Source organism: Pleurodeles waltl, chromosome 2_1 (assembly GCF_031143425.1).
Source record: "Pleurodeles waltl isolate 20211129_DDA chromosome 2_1, aPleWal1.hap1.20221129, whole genome shotgun sequence".
Taxonomy (NCBI): domain Eukaryota; kingdom Metazoa; phylum Chordata; class Amphibia; order Caudata; family Salamandridae; genus Pleurodeles; species Pleurodeles waltl.
The window spans coordinates 318675051-318697431 of record NC_090438.1 but is presented as its reverse complement, the minus strand read 5'-3'; the positions used below and the strand labels follow the sequence as shown (position 1 = coordinate 318697431).

The 22381-nt window shown below is 42.2% G+C and overlaps 1 protein-coding gene across 3 annotated transcripts in view; it reads left to right on the top strand.

Annotated features, from left to right (window-relative positions):
• PLS3 (plastin 3) overlaps nt 1-22381 on the top strand; it is a 355067-nt gene that overhangs the window by 138403 nt on the left and 194283 nt on the right. For all 3 annotated transcript variants that reach the window (XM_069212548.1, XM_069212549.1, XM_069212550.1), the window contains exon 2: nt 14886-14971. In XM_069212548.1, coding sequence (XP_069068649.1) covers nt 14905-14971 — 67 coding nt within the window. In that variant the 5' untranslated portion in view covers nt 14886-14904. The remainder of the gene's footprint in view (nt 1-14885; nt 14972-22381) is intronic.

The following is a 22381-nucleotide window of genomic DNA, read 5'->3' as shown; positions in this document are numbered from 1 at the left end:
AGGATCGTAAAACACTTTGTGGCAGGCCCACTAATTTTCCTTGCTGGCCTCGTGAGAGACTTGTGGGATCATGCAACTCCTTGTGGAAGGCTCAGTAAATTCCCCTATATGTCCATGCAGCAAACTTTACTCCCTAAATCTTGTGAGGTACTCTTGCGACAGACGTGCAGAATTGTAACAGAATTGTAGGGAAATAGTGGAATGTGGGATAGAGTATCCTCTCCACTGAGGCTTACCTCTTACGTGACAGGTGTTTGTAGTAGGTTGTGGGGAGAGACTGTCCTGTCCACACAGACCTCTGCCTCAGGTGACACGGTGTACATAATATTGTGTATGGAGGGATTGGCCTCTCCAGGGAAAATGCTCTTTTGGATGATGTATGTGTATAGTAGGGAGTGAGGTATGTACATGAACTGCCTTCTTTTTCCAGTCCTCTCTCCAGATGGTGGGTGTGTGAATTAGAGTGTATGGAGAGAGACTGCCTCGCCACTAAGCCCTCTTCCTCAGATCACTGGTGTATGTTTTAGGGTGTGTAAATGCACTGCATTCTATCAGAGCTCTGTCTCCGATGATTAATGTGCATAGTAGGGTGTGTACATAGACTCACCTTCTTTCAAACGTCTCTCTCAGATGACTGGTGTTCTTAGTAGGCTGTGTGGAGAAAGACTGGCCTCTCCAGTGACACCTCTGTTTGAGATGACTGGTGTGCTTAGTAAGGTGTATACATGGACTTGCTTCTTCTGTCTGACCTCTGTGTCAGATGATGGCTGCGCGTAGTAGGGCGTGTACATGGACTTGCCTGTCCTGTCAGACCTCTCAGATGACAGGTGTGCGAATTAGGCTGTGTATATATACTGGCCTCTTCTGTCACAATTCTGTTTCAGATGATGTTTGTGCAGAGTAGGGTGCTTGGTGAGAGACTAGCCTCTCTGCTGACACCACTCTCTTGGATAACAGGTGTACATAGTATTCTCTGTCCAGCGACTGGCCTCCCTGCTAACGCCCCCCTCTCTCTGATAATGGATGTGCATAGTAGAGTGTGGGAAGGGACTATATCCTGCATCTCCAATGAGTAGTTCATGACTTACCAGTAGCTCTCCAGCTCCCTGTGAGTAGCTCTCCTGTGTGCAGCCCAACCTACTACTATAGAAGCTTTTTCTGGGTTGAATTATTATATGAATGCCAAAATTTAAATTCATATGTTTGAAATGTGTGCATTTTCACTACTGATAAGGTTATTGTTTGGCTAAAAATTGTTACATTCTCATTTTGAGTTGGAGAGATGCATTATTCACATTATTACCTTGGTGCCAGGAATGTTGCAGCTGCTGCTGTTTAGTGTTAATTATTTAGAGACATTCCAATTTATATCACTTTTTTCATTTTACTGCTGGCACTCTGTCAGGAGTGATCACATCAGTTCATTAAGCAATGTTGAATGGGGTATTTACTACATCATCACTAATATTAGTAGCTCAGGATGATTCTCGTTAAACATAAGTAGCTCTTGTTACTAAAAAGGTTGGGGACCCCTGGACTCTACCCTACTCACAACTTTTACAAAGTCAATGGGTGTAAATAGTACACTCTGATAAATGCCATCCCCAGTACTACTCCTTCCTTCAGTAGTACTGTTAATGAGCCAGCGAGAGTCTTGCAAGATTGTAACGTTTTGGGGGGGGGGAGGATAGGAATTCACCATCTACTCATCACAGTACTCATCTCTTGCACACTTCCTCTCAAAAACAATGACCACAGTATGCATTCCTACTGATGGAGTGTATTCAGAACTCATTTCCTTTTTTACTATTCCTGATCTCGCGAGAGTCATGCGTGGTTGTAAAAGTTAGTTAAAAACAATATCCATGTATTTTCTTCACAGTAGTTCCATCTTAGACAGCTCCTCTCTAAATCTAGGGGGACAGTGTGCTGTTCTGCTGGTCCCTTATATAACTTTATTTCATTTCCACAACACCTCGAATTTTCCACAGTAACGGTAATGGCTGCCATTTCATTGCTAACATTCCAACAGTCAGCCAATCAGAGCACTCATGGGACTTGTGGGAGCCTCTTGGTCCCGCGAGAGCATGAAGGCTCACACCAACAAGCATTTGCAAGGCAATGTGTCTTGCATTTGCTCAAGTTAGAGCTATTAACGTTGTAAATTCCTAACTGGACTTTTCTTGTCACTGAAATTGAAAATAAAACTTAACAGTTGATATGAGCGAGCCGACTCAAAGCGCCATGAGCATTAGCGCAAAGGAGAGACACAAAAGGAAAAATAACTTCACTGAGTCAAATGTATCTGCAAACGTGCAATTATCAATGTAACAGAGTTGATGTCCAAGGTGGTAACCAAACAGCCCTAAGGAGGGACAAACGAAAAGCATTTACCAATGATAACAAAGGAGTTTTGAAAGGAAAGTCCACAAACGAGTGGTGGGTGTGGTTAAAAGCCCACAGATAGATTACAACAGGTCAGAGCGCTTGTGCACGTGACCTAAAAACGCAACTCTTGACCAATCACAGGGCTCCATTTTTAAATCTGTGCTCCCTCGGAATCCCTGCAGGACTGTCACGAACCCACCCGTCTAAATGAACAATATTTTTGACCCCCAATTTCACGAACCACTGAACTGATTTACAGCAAATCACAAAAAGCATAATCTGCAGACCAAGATCTAGCTTTCTGCCGAAGTTGGTGTAAATCTGTTCAGCAGTTTGTGCTGTAGCAGTGTTGAGAATAAGTCTGTGGAAAATGCATAGGGATTTTATGCCCCCCCGCCCCCTTTTTTTTTTTTTTCTTTTCTTTTTTCCCCCTCAGCCCTTGCTTGGCGGATCTTCCCAAAACTTTCCAGGCAGTAGCTGAGGTTGATGAACTTTTTTTTTTAATGCAATGTTTTTTGTTAAGATTCATCAAACAGGGCCAAAGTTATTAGCAAACCAAAGAACTCTGTGAAAAAGCAGACCTAACTATAACTGCCTACTATTGATGGTCAGTAAGTGTGTATTTATATGTGTGTATTTATATGTGTGTATTTATATGTGTGTATTTATATGTGTGTATTTATATGTGTGTATTTATATGTGTGTATTTTTGTGTGTGTATGTGTGTGTGTATATATATATGTATGTGTGTATATATATATGTATGTGTGTATATATATATATATATGTGTGTGTGTGTATATATATATATATATATATATATATATATATACACACACACATACATACACACAGAGATAGATAGATAGATAGATAGAAGTTTATAAATAAAAAGTTCCGTTACTCCATCCCCCAAAATAAATTTTTCTTTTGCATTCTGCTCTCTATAGATTATCTTTCTGCTTCGTAACATGATTATTAAGGTAAAAATACACAGTTTTACAGTACAGATAAGTACTACAAAGAGACATAAATTGCCATTTTCAATGCTTTCATATGGTATTAGGAAGTGGTGGGTTTTGTAAGCCAATCAGACCAATTTCCAGATGCTTAATGGACAGTGTTGTCATAAATGTCTTTGGCCTGACACAAAAGGTGCCTTATGTGAATGATCAAATTATTGGTGTTTTGTCTCACTTAAGGTTCATATAACACAGCCTTAACCCCTTCGCTGCCAGGCCTTTCCCCCCCTCAGGTGCCAGGCCTGTTTTTTTGGCTATTTGGAGCAGTTCGCACTGAGGCCATAACATTTTCTCCACATAATCTACCCAGGCCAAATTTGCGTCCTTTTTTTCCAACATCCTAGGGATTCTAGAGGTACCCATAGTTTGTGGGTTCCCCTGGAGGAGACCAAGAAATTAGCCAAAGTATAGCGAAAATGTTTTGTGTTTTTTTTTTTTTTTTGTTCTTTTTTTTAAATGGGGGGGTGGGGCTGCAGAAGAAGGGTTATGGTTTTTGTTCCCTGAAAATGGCATCAACAAAGCATTTGTGGTGCTAAAATCACCATCTTCCCAGCTTTCAGGAACAGGCAGACTTGAATCAGAAAACCACATTTTTCCACACAATTTTGGCATTTTACTGGGATATACCCCATTTTTACTATATTTTGTGCTTTTAGCCTCCTTCCGGTTAGTGACAGAAATGTGAGTGAAACCATTGCTGGATCCAGGAAAGCAAAACATTTCTGAAACTTAGACAAAATTCTGAATTCAGCAAGGGGTCATTTGTGTAGATCCTACAAGGTTTTCCTACAGAAAATAACAGCTGAAATAAAAAAATATTGAAATTGAGGTGAAAAAAACAGCCATTTTACTCCACGTTTTACTCTGTAACTTTTTCCTGCAATGTCAGATTTTTTAAAGCAATATACTGTTGCGTCTACTGGACTCTCCTGGTTGCGGGGATATATAGGGCTTGTAGGTTCATCAAGAACCCTAGGTACCCAGAGCCAATAAATCAGCTGTACATTGTAGTCGGTTTTCATTGTATACCGGGTATACAGCAATTCATCTGCTGAAATATAAAAAGTGAAAAATAGGTATCAAGGAAACTTTTGTATTTCCAAAATGGGCACAAGATAAGGTGTTGAGAAGCAGTGGTTATTTGCACATCTCTGAATTCCGGGGTGCCCATACTAGGGCATTTCTCAAATAGACTTATTTTTTACACACTGTCTTACATTTAGAAGGAAAAACTGTAGCGAAAGACAAGGAGCAATAACACTTGTTTTGCTATGTTGTGTTCCCCAACTCTCCCGATAAAAATGGTACCTCACTTGCGTGTGTAGGCCTAATGCCCACGACAGGAAACACAAGATGGACACATCACATTTTTACATTGAAAACTGATGTGTTTTTTGAAAAGTGCCTAGCTGTGGATTTTGATCTTTAGCTCAGCCGGCATCTAGGAAAACCTACCAAACCTGTGCATTTTTTAAAACTAGACACCTAGGGGACTCCAGGATGGGGGTGACCTTGTGGGGCTCTCACCAGGTTCTGTTACCCAGAATCCTTTGCAAACCTCAAAATTTGGCCAAAAAAACACTTTTTTTTTTTCCTCACATTTCCGTGACAGAAAGTTCTGGAATCTGAGAGGAGCCACAATTTCCTTCCACCCAGCATTTCTCCAAGTCTCCCGATAAAAATGGTACCGCACTAGTGTGGGTACGCCTAATGCCGACGACCGGAAATGCCCCAAAACACAACGTGGACACAACTTTTCCCAAAGAAAACTGCTGTTTTTTTTTTAAGTGCCAAGCTTTGGATTTTGGCCTCTCTAGCTCAGCCGGCACCTAAGGAAACCTACCACACCTGTGGGAATCCAAGATGGTGTGACTTGTGGGGCTCTCACCAGGTTCTGTTACCCAGAATCCTTTGCAAACCTAAATATTTGGCCAATAAAACACTTTTTCCTCACATTTCGGGGACAGAAAGTTCTGGAATCTGAGAGGAGGCACAAATTTCCTTCCACCCAGGGTTCCTCCAAATCTCCCGATAAAAATGGTACCTCACTTGTGTGGGTAGGCCTAGTGCCCCGCGAAATGAAATGTGTACAAAAATGATCAAATACAAAACTACCAGTTTTTTCGGGGGCGGGGCACCTGCATTTTTGGTCCTGGGATCAGCAGCCATTGAAAACCTACCAAACCCAAACATTTCTGAAAACTAGGCACCCAAGGGGGTCCAGGGAGGTGTGACTTGCGTGGATCCCCCTTAAATTTAGCTAAAAAATCACATTTTTCCCACATTTCTGTGTGGGATCACTGCACCGGCACAAATTTCCTACCACCCAACGATCCCCCTCAGTCTCCTTGTAAAAATTATACCTCACTTGTGTAGGTAGGCCAAGTGCCTGTGACTGGGAAGAGCCAAAAACATGTCGAAATTGAGGGGGAACCAAAGCGGGTCCAAAAGAGCAGTTTGAAGAAAAAAAAGAAAAAAAATTAGGCTGACAAGTGGGGCAGAATTTTTATCGGTATAGATGCGACAATGCTGGGTGGTAGGAATTTTTTGGATTCCTGCAGATTCCTGACGGTTCCATCACAGAAAGGTGGGGAAAATGTGTGATTTCCAGCAAAGTTGGGGGTTTGCAGGGCCTTGTGGGTAAGAAAGTGGTGCAGGTGCATGTGAAGCGCACCACACTGGACTCGCCCAGATGTTTAGGTTTCAGATGTGTCTAGGTCTTGTGGATTTTTCTACATGGCAGCGTCCCAAAATCCAAAAAGTGCAGTCCTCGCCATTCCAAGTGGGACGATTTTGAGAGTAAGCCAAGCTCTCATGGCCCAAATGTAAAACCAAAACCCAAAATAATCAAATGTCCTCTTGTTTGCCTTGGGATAAGATGTTTTAGTGTGCGGGGTAGAGCTGAAAGACTGTTACCCCCTTCAGTTGGGGTGGGGGCATAACCATGCCCATACTGGTTGGTAGCCACCACCCCACTTTTTTTTTTTTTTTTAATTCCCAGGCATCTAGTAGGCTTTGTGACCCTCCCCCCCACCCCCCCCCCAGCCAACAGTAATATGCCCCCGTGGGGAGAGACCCGTGCCCAATGGGCTGCCCTCCCCCCAAAACAAAGCGCACACATACACACATGCCAATCCCTAGTGCCTAAGTGGTAGAAAGAGGCCAATCTGCCCTCCAGGGGAGCATAAATGGCCTAGAATAAATTTGCCACCCCAGGGGAGTGACCCTTGCGTGAAATTGTACCCTCTATTCATGAAGGGGAGGACCTTGCAGAGCTTTACCAGCCGGAGAAGGTCACATTCGGAGAGCTGTGAAATCTTTATCCCTGCAATGCTTAGCTCAGACAGCCAGGTGCCTGCACATTTGGGGCATGTACAGTACCTGGCTGCCTGACCCTTACATAAAGAGTGTCTGTCGCGCTGACCTTTGCTCCGCTTCATAGGCACTCTTCATGTTTGAAAAAAGGTGTAGGGGCGGGGTACATCTGCACTTGTCTCTGAACCTGGCTAGCACAGACATAGTACAGTATCCATTTCCACGCATCTGAAAGCTAGAATTCAAAGGAAGAAAGCCTGGTATCATCACTTAATAATATATTCCTTCCATGGTCTTGAAGATACACTAGCCCTGCAACAGTCACATCTGCCTGTAACCATACCGAAAAATAACTTGTGCATTGACCTATGATACATATTTATTTATTTTTTTACATCTAATGAAGTCTTAGGAGCTGTAGAAGAGTCAGTATTTGTGCTTGCTAAAGACTGGAGTGGTATATTCCAAAAGAGAGTAAAATTATACTTTCCTTACAGTTTTGTACAGAGCAAAAAAATAGCTTGATATTTCCATTGAATGAACTTGAACATTCAAGCCAAATGTGACTTTAACAGTTTCAATTTATGCATTTAAACTGCACTAACAGGAGAGGTTTCTGCTGTGGAACAGGTTTTCCTAATTCAAAAATATTACAGGGGATACACATATATACTTGTTTATTTACTTGCTTAGTAGATGTATTGTCACTTCGCCGTCAGGTTAGTGGTTTTACTTTCAGGAGAGCAAGTTATTGTCAAGGATTTCTGGCAATCCAACAGTAGGGACCAAGTTTCCAGATGGGAGATGTGCAGTTAATATTTCAAGTGCAACGTTTGCACTTTGAAGTTGTCAACGTGGCAGTAATTCACCTAGAAATGTAAGTCTGCGCAAACGTTTTTCTGATTATTTTTTTGTTCATCTTCGCAAACTTTCTGAACTGCAAGAACGTTGCTAACTTTTAGTAAAACTGTTAAGATTGTGGAGGGGAAACGATACACCTCGATAAATGTAGCGAGACTCGTTTCACAGAATGTTCCGTTTTCTTTTATTCTGTAGTCTTTTACCCTGTTCTTGGCTCAGCACTCTCGATGGATGGCTGTCATAAATACACCGAATCTTGAGGCATGTTGGTTAAATCTGCTTGGAGTCATTTGAAAGTTCTTTCCTAGGCCTAGTAGGAACGACTGAGTGATTTGTCCTCGAGTGATCTCTTGTTGCTATTCGTGTAATTTGCTGAATCCTTTTAGCAGGGCTTTATTGAACGTTTTGTGTGTGCCATTAAGTGAAGCTTTTTAGTCTTAGAATTGAGTGCAGTCAGGAGAATGCGAAATGTCTCTATTTTAATACAAAAATAACACAAAGGGCTTTCATATAATTAACTATTCTAACAGATGTTTGGATCTTTTTTATAATATTTAGTTTTTTTGGTGGTTTTTGATGGCAGTGCTGACTTCAGTGGTCAGGGATTGTTATCTTAGAAATAGGAAAACGGTATGCATCGGATCTAAAGCGGGGCAGGGCAAAGAGGGGAGTGCGTTCATTCTTTCTAACCTTCGTTAACGGCTATCATTTGCAGATGGTTTGTCGTGGCTGGCTCTTGTAGGCCTGTGTTTACTTGCTTTTCTAATGGGCAGCATATTAGCGTTCGGAAGCGCTGCCAGGCCGTGCTCGTATCTCGGCCAGCAGAGGAGAAACAACGGAAACCACGAGGGGAGGGGGCTCCGGGACAATGTAGCATTCAGTACACTATAAATTTGCAACTTGAACTTCAATCAGAGAGCTTGAACGTTGTTTTACATATGCAAACTTCTGATGGATGCTTCACCCACAATGACGCCAGCGGGCGCTTTGGATTCACACGTGACGTCTGTCTGCACGCTATCTTCTAAAGCCACTACCGTTCTGCACCTGCGAGATCAGTTTCGCTACAGTGCTTTACGTCTGCGATGCAAATCCTGCGTTGCCTGCACCAATATATGAAAACGAGGCCGCGGGCTTGTTTATTGTGTACCGGAAGGTAAATTGGCGTTTTTCCTTTGGGCTAGGTTATTTTGTGCCATAAAGTTATGACCCAAGATCCTGCTTTCCACCTAGTCCTGGCTTATGAACGACCTCATCTGAGGACACTGCATTTGAAAATACTCCACACAACGTCTACTTTTATTTTATTTCAGTTGTTAATGATGCACACATCGACCAGTTATGGCATTGATGAAGCGCTGAGCTGTACTTCTGGCTAGATCGCTATGCAATCGTGCAGTTCATGGGCACATAAATGTTTGTTTATTCATATGTTCGTTTTTAGTTTCACTTCATGGTCACATAGTTGTGCTAGGAAAGGAGACAGAACGGAGCACGATAAAGTGGCTACGAAAGCATTCATTCATATTTATTCCGTCCTTACTTGCATCATTACAGATGCTCAATCAAGCGTCAACTTGAAAAGTGCATTTTCAAGGCTTTCCTGAATCAGGGGTGAGTGGGTTCTGCATTTAGATTTTGCTTCCGGTCATTCGAAAGCGCTTGGCCCTGTACTCCTGATGATTTTCCTGTATGTCTGAACTCTTGCTGTTTAATCAGCAAAGCAGTCGATGTGCAATGGGGCTTACGGCCGAGATCGCTTTCACAAATTGGTGTTCACAAATAACATTATTGATCATCTGTTTTGTAAATACTTGCAAGAAATTGCATAAATAGATCAACTTTAAACCTCATTTCTGAGATTTCATCTCTCTTCTGAGTTTTTGCATTTGGAAGTTAAATAGAATATCTAACGATGATATAAGACCTGGATTTTGCAGTGGAGTGCAAATTTTCCTTGTGACCTATAAAACACTAAAATTATTGTTTACTATGCTAGCAGTTAGTTAACTCACAAAATTAGTGGTTGGAATACATGTGATATATATTGCTATGGACTATAGTTTTTCTTAACATCATTTTTGCATTTCGTATAATGGTGGCGGTACCCTGTTGTCAAGTAAAATCTTGGTAGCAATCATGGGCACAATCCTAGCCCAGTTGTTGCTTTGCAATGTCACTCGTCTCCTGCAAGAAGGTATCATAGGCACTTACTGCTGCATTGCATGTTGATCGAGGCAGTTGTGCCACTATTTGACTTACGTGTTACTTTAAACTTTATTTACTTCTTGTGGCTACTCATACCTCTTATTTCTGAAACCAGCCGATGATAATTTGGGACGGTACTAGTGCTCAAGTGGTGTGACAGATTGACAGTCTGAGAAAGCCCTCAAAGAAATTGGTGTAAGAACCGGAGCTTTAGCACAAGTGTGTTCAAACTCCATCCAACTAGATCGGATCGAAACCAGTTTGCCACGGGAGCTAGTCACTATTTACTCATTGTAACAGCCCTGCTGAAGTATATTTTCAAAAGCTGGCTGCCCCTGACATTTTCCTTATTTTCACCTGCAAGAACTGCAGAGACTACCTGAATCCATTATACTTTGCTTCAAGTAGACACATTTTGTCAAAAATTGCTTCATGAATTTCTGTTTATGTGTTGAATCCATCTGTTCAACATCAGTAAATTGACTTGCAAGTCTCTGTTTGAAGTTTGCCCTCATCGTTTCTTTCCCAGCTATACGGCAGGCATAGTGCCCTCCAGAGTCTTGCAGAGGGCTGACTGCGCTAAATGGCCAACATTCTGTTTGGATTGTATCGACCCCTGGGCTTGACCCTGGCCTACATTTTGTATTCTTAAGTTTAGAGGTGTGGAATTTCCATAACCCAACTCCATAGACCCCGTGATGTCCATTAAGGACAAGAAATGTTAATGTCTATTTTGTTTAACCGATAGCTAGGACTTCGCTATGCTAAACTGGAAAGGGCTGTGACACACTGGTACGCTTAACCAGTAAGGTATAGAGTAAGGTCTACAGCTGTGTGAAACATGTTTAAGGCCTGTGTTTGACTAGCTACTCAAGACTTCACTCTAAGTTGGGAATACCTGAGTGAACTGTTAGCCTTTCCATGGGGAGCACATTTGGTACTGCTGATAAACCCTTGCCAGCAGGGGTTTAGTTCAGATGCACATCTTTGCTGCTGTTCATCTAGTGAGTAGGATGTATGCAGAGCAAGTAGTATCTCATCGTTATATATTTTTTTCTATACGTCCTGCCTTGTTCTTTGCAGTTTGTTTATTTAAGTCTGGGTGAAGTTTTTTTGTTTTTTAAAACCGTAGTTTACACAAGGTGCTTTATAAAGTCAAACTGATTGTCTTCATTTTATTTCTTCACTGTTTGACTTGTATGTTTTTTTTATGAACGTGACCTTCTGCAGTTCGCAAGAGGGCATTTGTCCTGTCAGGAAATTCTTGGTGGCTTGAGGTTTTTTTTTTTTAGCTCTTTTTATGTGACCTTCTCAAAGCCGAAGTGTGAATGCGGGTGCAAGGCTCCTATCTATCACTGGCATACTTCCTCTAACTGGAGATTGAGAAAACACCATCACCTTTTAACATGTTGCTTAGATCTGCTGTTTGGAGATCTGAAGTTTTTACGATTTGTACAAGCCTTGTCTTGGATGCCTTCTAATAGCTTAGGTGAGGGACATAGATGGTGTTGTGTGAATGGGAGCAGCTGCTAATGTTGTGCTGCTGGCTGTGGGACCTGCCTTCTGTAAACTGAATTAGAGGATGCATGTGCTTGTCCCTATCATCCTCTAAGGAGGTTTGGTACCACTCCTGCGGTGAGTCAGATTACTCTTCTCTGGCATCCTTGCCTTCATTGTGATGGCAAATCCTTCTTGTTTCTGGTCAGGAGAGTCCGTCATCATATGCTAGAAAAAAGCTAGGCATTTGCTACCCTTTGAAGTCAAGGTGGTATGGGATAGTTGTCTTCTTTGCATGAAAGAGTTCAATAGTTTTGCTACCTTTATGTGTGTAAATATTACATCAGTTATGTTCCTTCTTGTAGGAGGGTGAAATTAGTTGAGTTGCCATTCTACAATGGAGGAATATTATCTGTCAGTATCTTAACAGTTTTATTTTGAGGAACAAATCACACTTGAGTGAACGCCCTTGTGGGCAAAGCAGAGCACTTTGAAGGTAGAGCTTCAGGCCATGCTTACCCAGAGGTGTGCATGGACAGCTTTTGAGGTATAGTCCCAAGGATGTCTTTGTAGGAGTTGTCCTGTAGCCACATTTTGGATTCTTGGCAGTCTTTGGGATTAGTAAAACAGGGCCCCTAATTGCAGCATATTAGAATAGCATAGGTAAGATGGGGGCATGGAATGTGAGGGAAACCTGCATGAGAGATGCTGCAGCAAAGAGTTTGAATGGTGTTGAAAGCACTTCTAGTGTGTAGATTTGGACCAGGAAAAGTCTTGAGTCTATGATCACCTGCTAGGTTTATCACTCCAGTTGAGGTTCCTGGTGATGGACCTATTTCTTGGGGCAAAATGGTTGTTGGTTTGCAATTATTTCATCCTCTTTATTTTAGCACCTCTCTTTTAAAAGAGTTCAGTTAAGGTGGTAAATTAGCATGAACTGTATGTTTGCAGCTGACCAAATGGCATACATTCAGTTTCCGTGCTGCTTAGGCTCCCTTCAGACTGAACATGTCTGAGTTCTAGACTGCTTCCAGTGAGTCAGCAGAAGACGGTGTTGAAGGGTTGTGGATCAGGCTGTTGTGTGTTTAAGTTGAGAGGAGTATGTACGTCTGCATGCATATTATCCTGCTTGGCTAGGTCTGTTTAGGTCCGGTTTTCCTCTAAAACTATGAGTATAATGTAACTGAGTGCTATCAGCCAGTCCTCTTTATCAATTGGTTGGTTGTTAAGTCATTGACCTGTTTCTTCCACTCGCCACAGCATGAGGCAGTGGATCAGCCCACTTACGCCACTGGCTAGTTTATTTAATATGGTATTCTTTATTTCCAAAACATGTAAACTATGCAGTTCAGACTATTCCTTGCTTACTCACCACTGCTGACTCTGTTTTGCCTTAACAGTGCTACGTATATATCACTGAGCGCATTCATATCCTCATTATTCATTATAGAGATATCGTAATACAGGAAAGAAGAATAAAAAATGTTTGTAGGGGAAGGCAGTGCACGCAACAGTAGGCAGACATAGGTGGCATTTTGTGCACTGGATTACTCTATTCCACACATGTATATGTATATGCATATGAATCTCTTCTTTGGGTTGGGGGGAGGGAGGCCTCGGTATCCTCCCTAGTGGGCAATAGGCGGGTATTTTGCCTTGCCAGTTGATTTTGAGACCAGATAAAGCACCAAAGATTTCAAACAGAACCCTTGCCCGGATAGGTCATCCCAGCATCGCTGAGGAAGAGCAAGATGTCGTCAGCATACTGTTATTCTTTGGATAGCGGTGCCCACTTTGACACCTCTGTAATGGTCTCCTGATCCAGCCGTAGAGACGAGGGGTTCCATAGCTATTGCAAAGAAGAAGAACGAAAGAGGGGAGCCGTGTTGCATTCCTTGCTCCACGGCAAAGCTGTCTGAGATGGTCTGTCCCATACAGACTTGAGCTGAGGGGTTAGTTTTTAGAAGACTCATCTATTCTATAAGGTCACTCTCGTGCCCCATGAGTATCATTACTGTGTTGAGGTAGTCCTACTCTAGGCTATCGAAGGCCTTCTCTATGTCTACATCTAGGATGGCTGCTCTCCTTGTCATACGTGGAGGCTTCCAGGAACTACAGTAGTCTCCTTACATTGAGGGTGATGTTTCGGCATGGGATAAAGCCCACTTGGGCTTCGTGTCATGAGTGGAGTAGCCTATTGGCTAGGATTTTGCATTGCATTCTCCTTTTTTAACAAGCACAGCCTCAGGCACAGTTGTTCTCTTTACTGTCAGAGATTTTTATAGCATGTGATTTTTGGAACTAAAAAATATTTTTGCATTTAGCCTGTGTTATTTTTGCAACAAGGAGGGTCCAGCAGCGCCGCTAAACTATAGTTTTGAAAACACCTTATCAAAACAAAATGGTCACTGAGGATTTTGCAAGTCTGCCAGGCAAAGCCAGACCAGATGTCTTTGACAATGTTTGTTTTCTTTTAGTTTTGAAATATTTGAAAAAAGGTATGCACCACGCAATAGAAACTGCACTGTGATTAACTGCTTACTTTTGCCTTTGCGAACAGCAAAATAAAATGGTTCTAACTTAGCACTAATGAGCCTGCTGAAAGCCAGGTGTGTGTTCAACATATTCAATTATAGCTATGTACTTGTCAATAGTCGAGTTTTTTTTTCTACAAAGGAAATTTGAGTGACATTAAATAAGTAGCAGAGGGAAAAACTTGGCCCGTTTGTGATGTCACTTGGAACCCCAACCTGAAAATCAATGATGTTGTATATGGGTAGAGGATCATGAGAGCCATGCACTTTATGGCTTTGCATTTCACATCAAAGTGCCGGATTTCTGCCATTAACCCCGCCACCTTCAGGCAAGGCCTTCTCTCTATTCCCCAACTAAAAGATATACCTGGTGTGCTGCCACTCGCCACCCTCCCTCCCAGGAGAACTCTCCCCGCCACACTATGCCCACAAAGCTGGCTTTCTACTGAAAATTGAATCATTCGCTCAATAAAGAACATAACTGGCATTCTGCGAGCCTCCCCCCCAACCCTCAGCAGTACCCTACCCTGACACTCTGCCAATACAAAAAAAATACCTGGCTCCTGGAACCGTTTTGTACTACCTTCTCCTCCCCTTCTCCCACCACTACCCAAATCAGGACGATCTACTCAATGTGAGAGGTAGAGCAGAGGTGATAATGGTTGTCTGAGGACGGATTGTCAGCATGGCCTGTTCCTGTCAGAGGGAGTCTGCAGAGATCTGCGACTGACTAGGAGAAGGGGGGTGGGGACAGCAGTTGGATGTAAAAGGGCATCATCACCTGTTATTTCATCGTGTTTGCGGAGACCCGGAAAAGAGAGTGCATCAACTTTCTGATAGATCCGGTGTTTTAATGCTTCGATTTTCAGAGCATTGAGTAATTGAGGTTTTGAAACCTAATTACGTACTATGGCTTCCTATTGATTGCATGCACGAACAGCATAGCTGTTGTGCCATAGCTGGGTTTTAAATTCAATGGAAATCCAAACATTGTTTTTCTTTAGTCTCTTAGAGAGCTTAAATTGTCTGTTAAACATATTTTTATCGTCTTTTTTTTCAGGTATTTTTAAACTTTGAAAATGGCTTCCACTGCCCATATCAGCAAAGATGAGCTGGAAGAACTGCGAGAAGCGTTTTCAAAAGTTGGTAAGCACCATAGTTATTTCTACTTCATTGATAGAAACATTGGTCACATGCTTCCATCTAATGGTAATGTTGACTATTTCTTTAGAGCCTTAATGTAGATTTAAAGTGATGGAATGTAGTCCTGTTCCGTTGAAATACTTTAATTTCTGAACCTATAGGTTTGTGAGTTTTAAAAGAATAGTGTAAGTGATGTAGAATCATTTAAATATTCCAAACCATTTATCTGTTGTTGTTTATTTAAAATTAAATGATGCGTTTATATTGCCCAAATGTTTAAAACGCTTTAATTCATGTTCTTGTGTGGCTCCTCTTGGTGCAGGTGGTGCCTAACTTGCAATCTACCAGGAGGCTATTAGCAAGAAAGGTTTTGTTGTGCTTTTGCAGAGTGTAAAATGGTAATCTCTAGAAGAGGGATTCCAAACTAGAGAATACAAGATACGTTGACTGAGACAGTAGGAGACGCACACTGTAAAATAACCAAGAACACTTCAGGAAATTTTCTCATATTTTCACGTCTTTATTTAACTCGAGGATTTACTCCTCTATTTTGTTTGGAAACAAAAATGGCGCCTCTTGACTCTTTGCAAGCTCTTGACAACTCTTCTCTACAAAGAGAAGACAATCCCCTGTACTGAATGCTATGGCTAACGGTGTTACTTTATCAGTTGTATAGACTAGCTCAACATGTACCCCAGTCGCCACCCATCAAAGTAGAGGTAAAATTAAAATAATTCCCTTTTGCGAGAGAGAGACTCTCTCTAGCCATTTACACTGCCTTCTCTTATTAGCAGCTTGTGTGATGGATCGCTACATATGTCACATCCATCCTTTGTGTGGGTACAGCCTTAACTGGGATAAATAAATAACCAAACTATTTCCAAAGCGTACTGCTACCTCGAAGTTGTGTCCCGGCTCTAGTGGAAAAGATAACTGCATGACATCAAAGAGACGACCATAATTAGAAATTATTTATACTAGAATCGAAAAGAAGCGGTTTAGATTTTTATTAAACGCTGTTTCAGAAGGTCAGCTCTTCAGAGTGAGTGGGCATGCATTCCAGAGCCTGGTTGCCAAAAAGGCAAATTAATTTCCTTTCCTTCTGACATTATATATGTGAGGTGTTTGAAACAGTTTAAAATTGTTACACCACAATGAGTGCACCTGAGAAGAAAACTTAAAGCAGTGCCTACGATAGAAAGGACCCTTGTGATTGGAAAAAACAGTAATGCTTAACTTGGCATTCTAGAGAATGTGTAGTGTGCTATTGTCTAGCCTGGAAAGAGGTGATTGAAGGCTGTAATCAGTTAAATACAGGATACAACACAATATAACACAACTATCGTCGGTAGCCTTGTGTCAAAAATAAATCAATACATTACGAAAAAATGGTTTATGATTTACCATACAAAAGAGTTGAAGCCACGAAGTGGGATGGCAGGATGACTTCCCATTAAGGTAGGGAAGGTTAGAAAAGGTGCAGGTAAGATTTACGTAAAGACCAATTAGAAAATACACCATTCAGCAAAAGACCAATTCAGAAAAAGAGAATTATGAGTACTTGTACTCACCTTTCTATGTAGAAATGTTGCTGTTATGCTCAAAGCAGGTCTGTCTGTAAGAAACTGCAACAGAGTTCACCAAAAACCTTGGTAATGGTGCGGGACAGAAAGGGGATAGAATGGGAGGCAGTGAGGCCAGTGCCCTGAAAAAGCAGTTTGCAACAGTGAGAACCCTGACATGGGCAGGAATACCACCAATATCGCAGCAGAACCAGGTGGCGGTTTAAAGATTAATAGAACCTTTACTTTCCAGAAGAAAGATTGCGGTGCACTCTACATGAGTTACTCCACTGATGAGTTTGTTTTTATAAAGGGGCATTCTTGAATTCTTGAGGACTTATACAGGAAACAAAATATTCTTTGCAAAGGAGACATTAATATATTTTGTTGTCACCAAACTGTTCATTCATTGAATTTAACATCTTCAGTAGGACACTTTTCGGTCTTTGTATATTCCTCAGACAAAATTCAAACATCTATCTGCATGTCTTCCAGAACTAACTTCAAGCAGCAGAATTAATTCTTTGTTTTGACTGCAGACATGTGTTTCACGGATTATTCTGTTTTTTTCAAGGCTGAATAGGCTTTTTTTGGCTACCATGATATGAGGTCCATGCAGATCCCTGATTCTAACGAAAGTTTCTTAATCTTGTTTTCATAGGCTGATTATCACATTATGTAGATAGTAGACCTCTTTCATTTGCTGCTTTCTGTATCCACTTTAAAGAGAACATGTGGCACCGCTCTCTTCTTAACTATAGACCTTATCATGGGTGACTTAATCATAACGGTTCGTCATTACCTGCCTGCTGTTTCTGCCAAAAGCTAAATCTGCTTTATGCATGGTCCAGTGTATCACTCTTCCATCCTTCTTCCCTCCGCCTCACCCTACCAATGAAGAGGAGACTACATAGACAAGATTCAAATTGTACTGTCTTTTTCTACAGTGACCATACAGGTTTGGAGAGAGTGGGTGACCAGCTCTTTCTGAGATTTTCTGGAGCCAAGAAAGGCGCGGTGGTGATCAAGTGCCCTATTTCTTTTTGAAATGCTCTTTGTATAAAGATTAGTTAGTTATGCCTTGGTCAAGAAAGGTTCCCTTTCCCTAGCTTGCGTTCATGTTCATTCCATGAGGTGCCTGGGTGATCCTACTCCTCTTACCTGTGGCTGGTATTAGCAAGGCAGACACTCTGTTCTCCTTGCTTAGCTTTGCAAATGTTTAATGTAGAACAGGTGTGTAGTGATGGATAATGTGGCATACCTGTCTTGCGTGACTTTCTCAGTAACAAGCACTACTCATTCCTACTTCATGACGCAGAAGCGTTAGGAAAGGAGAGGTTTGGGTAGAATCGAAGTATTGCTTTGGGACTCATTTATAAGGTGAGGGATCTGCAGGGAGAAGTTTCTGTTAGAATTAAAAGTAACTTACTTTTGGTAAAAGATACTTCTCTTGGCTACTGTACCTTCCTGCAGATTACACATTACCCACCCTCGTCTCCTCCTGAGATAGTGCTGGTCATAATAATGTTCCAAGGTATGCAGTGATAGCTGTGCTGTTAGTGTCTCAACATTTCTCTCTACATGCCTAGGTTGGATGCACGGAAAATTCAAGAAACTGATGCCAGTATGGCAGACAGTGTCATATTGTCTGATGTCATCACATTCTACGTAGATGTGAATATAAAGTTAGGTGATGCCACCTAACCATGCTGGAGATCTCTTGCCTGGGGAAAGTTTATCAGATCCTGTCTGCTGATTGGAGGAGGATCTTCATAAGTTGAGAAATCAGCAGAAAAATCTAGCATCCACAGCATTATTGTTACCAGAGGAGCATAATGTTTTTTCTTAGTCCATTACATTGCAACTCCTTTATTGTGGGTAAGAAAACATTGTGGGATCCACACGAGACATACTACACTGAACTCCTGTTGTTGTCTAGTTTTCAGAAAGTCTGGGTTTGGTATGTTTCCCTGGGTTGCAGTTGATCCCTAGCAAACAACCAGCAGTTACTCCATTGCCAAATCATATCATTTCAAATGTTGAAGTCTCCACATTGTATTTCGGGGGCTTTCCTGTTGTGGCCACTAGGGCTACCCACTCAAGTGAGGTAGCATTTATTTTTGATAAACCATTTTATTGGTTTATAAATATTGAGTGCAACCACTTTCAGTTGACACACTAATCGCACAACAGCTTCTGTATAAACACCATCTGTGACCGAAGACTGATCTTGGGCAGGCGTATTAACACATTAACACAGAAAGAATATTTGCACAGGCCCCCCATAGAGTCATTTAAAATGCTTCGCCCAGCCGTTTCCCCCAGATTTTAACGTATTTATGAGGGCACCCCCATGCTAGTAGACCGGCCTTTCCTGTTTAGCACACCAGTCCACTCCTCTCCTCCAACTCGAGAAAGTCAGTGAACCCACTGCAATGTCTCTTTTGGCTACCATGATGGCAGTGCCCAGAAAGAGACAATCCATTCTGGTACCTCCCATACCCTCCATGACCCTCTGAATCACAGGCAAATGGGACAATAGGACCTCCCAACTTAAGCGCTCTGAAAGTTCCTTCAGCAATATAGTCCAATAACCCCTTCTAGGAGGGCATAGCCATATCATATGATAAAAGTCAGCCGGTGTTGTACCACGTTTGGAGCAAGCTGGGTTTGCCAGAAGTCCTGCTCAATGTAGTCTCATGGGGGAGAGATATACTCCATATAGGTAATATGTTTGTATGAGTCGCAGGTGGGAGGATATTGTGATAAGTCGTGGTGCCATTAAGGTGTCTTGCCAGTCCTTCTCCTCCAGTGGCCCAAGCCATCCCTCCCATCTTGCCCTTGCATGGGTTAGAACTCCTGGGGCATTGTTGATCAGCATCTTGTATATCTGGGATACCCCCTCTTCTCCCCATCACTCCCATGAGCAATTTGACCTCCAGTGGGCTATGTTCTGGCAGAGAGGTAGCATCTGTAAGATGCGCCTGGAGTACGTGGCGACGTAGCAAGTATTTGTAGAATTGTGAATGTGCTAGCTGGTAAGTCATTTGCAGCTCTCTAAAGGAGCATAGATGTGCCCCCGCGATAAATCTCCCACTTGTGAAATTCCCAGTTGATCCCATTTATGGAACCCCTGCAGTGCTGATGTCTTTCTCAACCAAGTGCCACTCCATAGAGGGGTTTGCTGCGTCATCGTGGTCGCCCACCGAGTGTGCCCTAGAGCTGCCTTTCATGTAAGAAACACCATTCTGGTCCCCAGAGCTAATTTCCTGAGAATCTGTGATCCATGCAGTATGTCTAGTTCCTGAAGTCCAAAGCATTAAGCTCCGGATTGTATGCTGGGTCTAACCAACCCCCCACGAACCGATCATGTATGACCAAGAGTTGGGTCGCCAAATAGTACAGATAAAGATTGGTCATGCTCAACCCTCCATAGTATGGGCCCCATTGGCAATGTTGCAGTGCTATGCGATGTCTCATTCCTTTATACAGAAAGGAAGCTATAGTTGTATCGAAGGCTCAGATCCAGGAGCGTGTCAGTGGAAACAGTAGTTTTTGCGAGATATACAAGAACTGTGGGAGGATCATCATTTTGAAGAGTGCTATGCAATCTAAAACGTTTAAAGGGAGAGAGCACCAACTTATTAGGTCTGCAGTCGCGCATTGTGTTAATGGCCTCGGATTTAGAGCCCTAGCTAAATCAGGGAGTAGTGCCACCCAGATCCCCAGGTATTTAAAACTTAGTAGCCTGATGGGCACCATGTCTGGCCAGGCAAAGCAGTCATGTGACTGCGATAAGGGCACTATTGCAGATTTCTAAGAGTTCACTTGAAGGCTGAGGTGTCCTGAAAGCATTTCAAAAGATGCAGGGTGCGTGGGCCGCTGTTAGCTGGGTCTGCCAGATAGACCACAACGTCATCTACCTACATTCCTATGCGGTCATCGTGGTCACTGCTCCATCGCCAACCTCGGAATAGGGGCTCCGTCTTTACCAAGTGTGCTAGTAGCTCCATCACCAAGGCGAATAGGAGGGGGGAGAGAGGGCAATCCTGGTGCGTGCCTCAGTGTACGGGGAAGGCCTAGGACAGGGCCCCATTGATCTGCACTCAGATCTCAGGGCTTAAGTACAGTGCCCGTATCAGCCTGCAAAAACACAGCTCCAGCCCAACTTGTCTCAGTTCCAAGTGCAAGTAGCCCCAATCCGAGTCAAATGCCTTTTCAACGTCCACAAAAAACACAAGGCAAGACCCCCAGACAGCTGGTGGCGGTGAGTCAGGGCCACCTGGAGTCTGCGGATACACTGCAGCCTGCCACGGTTTTCCATAAAACCACACTGGTCAGGATGTACAAGTAGAGGTAAGACTTTCCTGAGACCGGCAACCAAAATGGTGGCAAAAGCTTTTACATCACTATTTATTAGTGAGATGGGACAATAGTTTGCACACATGTGAGGTAACATTTTTGTTGGGAGATGTGGGCGAATAATATGTGGTTGGAAATCTGTGGCTTCATGCAGATTCCAGAACTTTCCATCACATGAATGTCAGAACGTGTGTTTTTAGTACAGGTTTGAGGTTTGCAAAGGTTACTGGGTAAGAAAACCTTTAGGGGAGCCATAAAAGTCACCCCACCCTGGATTTCCCTATGTGACTGAGTTTCTAAAATGTCTGTGTTCTAGGTTTCTCTAGGTACCCGCTGAGCTAGGGCCCAAAATCCACATCTACCCACAATGGAAAAAAGGGTCACTTTTCAGTGGTAAAAATAGGATGTGACCATGTTTTATTTGAGGCACTTTCCTGTTGCAAATGCTCGGCCTGTCAACACCAGTGAGGTACCATTTTTATTGGTAGGCATGTGAGAATACAGAATAGTAGAACATTTGTTATTACCAATTCAGTTTCTTGGTATTTGTGCCTTCCAAATGTAAGGAAGTGTGTAAGAAAGAAGACATTTTGATAAATGTATTCTGAATCACATGGTAGTATGAGTATCCACAAATCAGATGTGCAAATGACCACTGCTTCTTAACTCTGCATCTGCTGTCTATTTCAGAAATACATAGGTTTCTTTGATACTCATTATTCACTCCTTATATCTTACTATATGAATTGCTCTATACAATGAAATATAATGGTAAGGTGCAGTTCAGTTGTTGGCGCTGAACGCTTCGGGTTCTTGGAGATAGTACAAACCCTATGTATTCGCACAACCAGACAGGTCCAGTTGACATAATGGTATATTGCTTTTGTAAATGGGCCATCGTGACCTGAAGTTAGAAATGAAAACATTCTCACAAATAGCCTACTTATTGTCTATATTTTTTATTTTCAACAGTTAGTTTCTTTGGGAAATCTTGAGGGATCTACACAAAAATGACTCCTTGTTGAATTTAGAACGGTCTACTTTTCAGAAATATATAACTTTCTGGGGGCATTCATGAGTTTCACCCTGGTTACCCCCACAAACTGGAAGTAGGTTGAAAGCACAAACATTAGGCATCTTTGAAAAATGCCAAAACTGTGGTTAAATTAGTATTTTTTTTATTTTTTCTATTCAGCTCTGAATGTTCACGAAAGCCAGAAAAATGATGACTTTAGCACAGCAAACCATTTGCTGATGCCTTTTCTAGAGATAAAAACAGAAGCTTTTTAGTGGAACACTTTTGTTTCCTATGTTTTCCAAAAAAACAAAATCTTGCTACACTATGGATATTTTCTCAATCCCCCTCCAAGGGAATCCACATACCCTGGGTACTTTTGGAATCCCCATGATGTTGGAAAAAAGGGACACAAGTTGGTGGGAAAAAGTTATAGAGCTCTAAGCGTGAGCTACACCAAATAGCCTAAAAGGG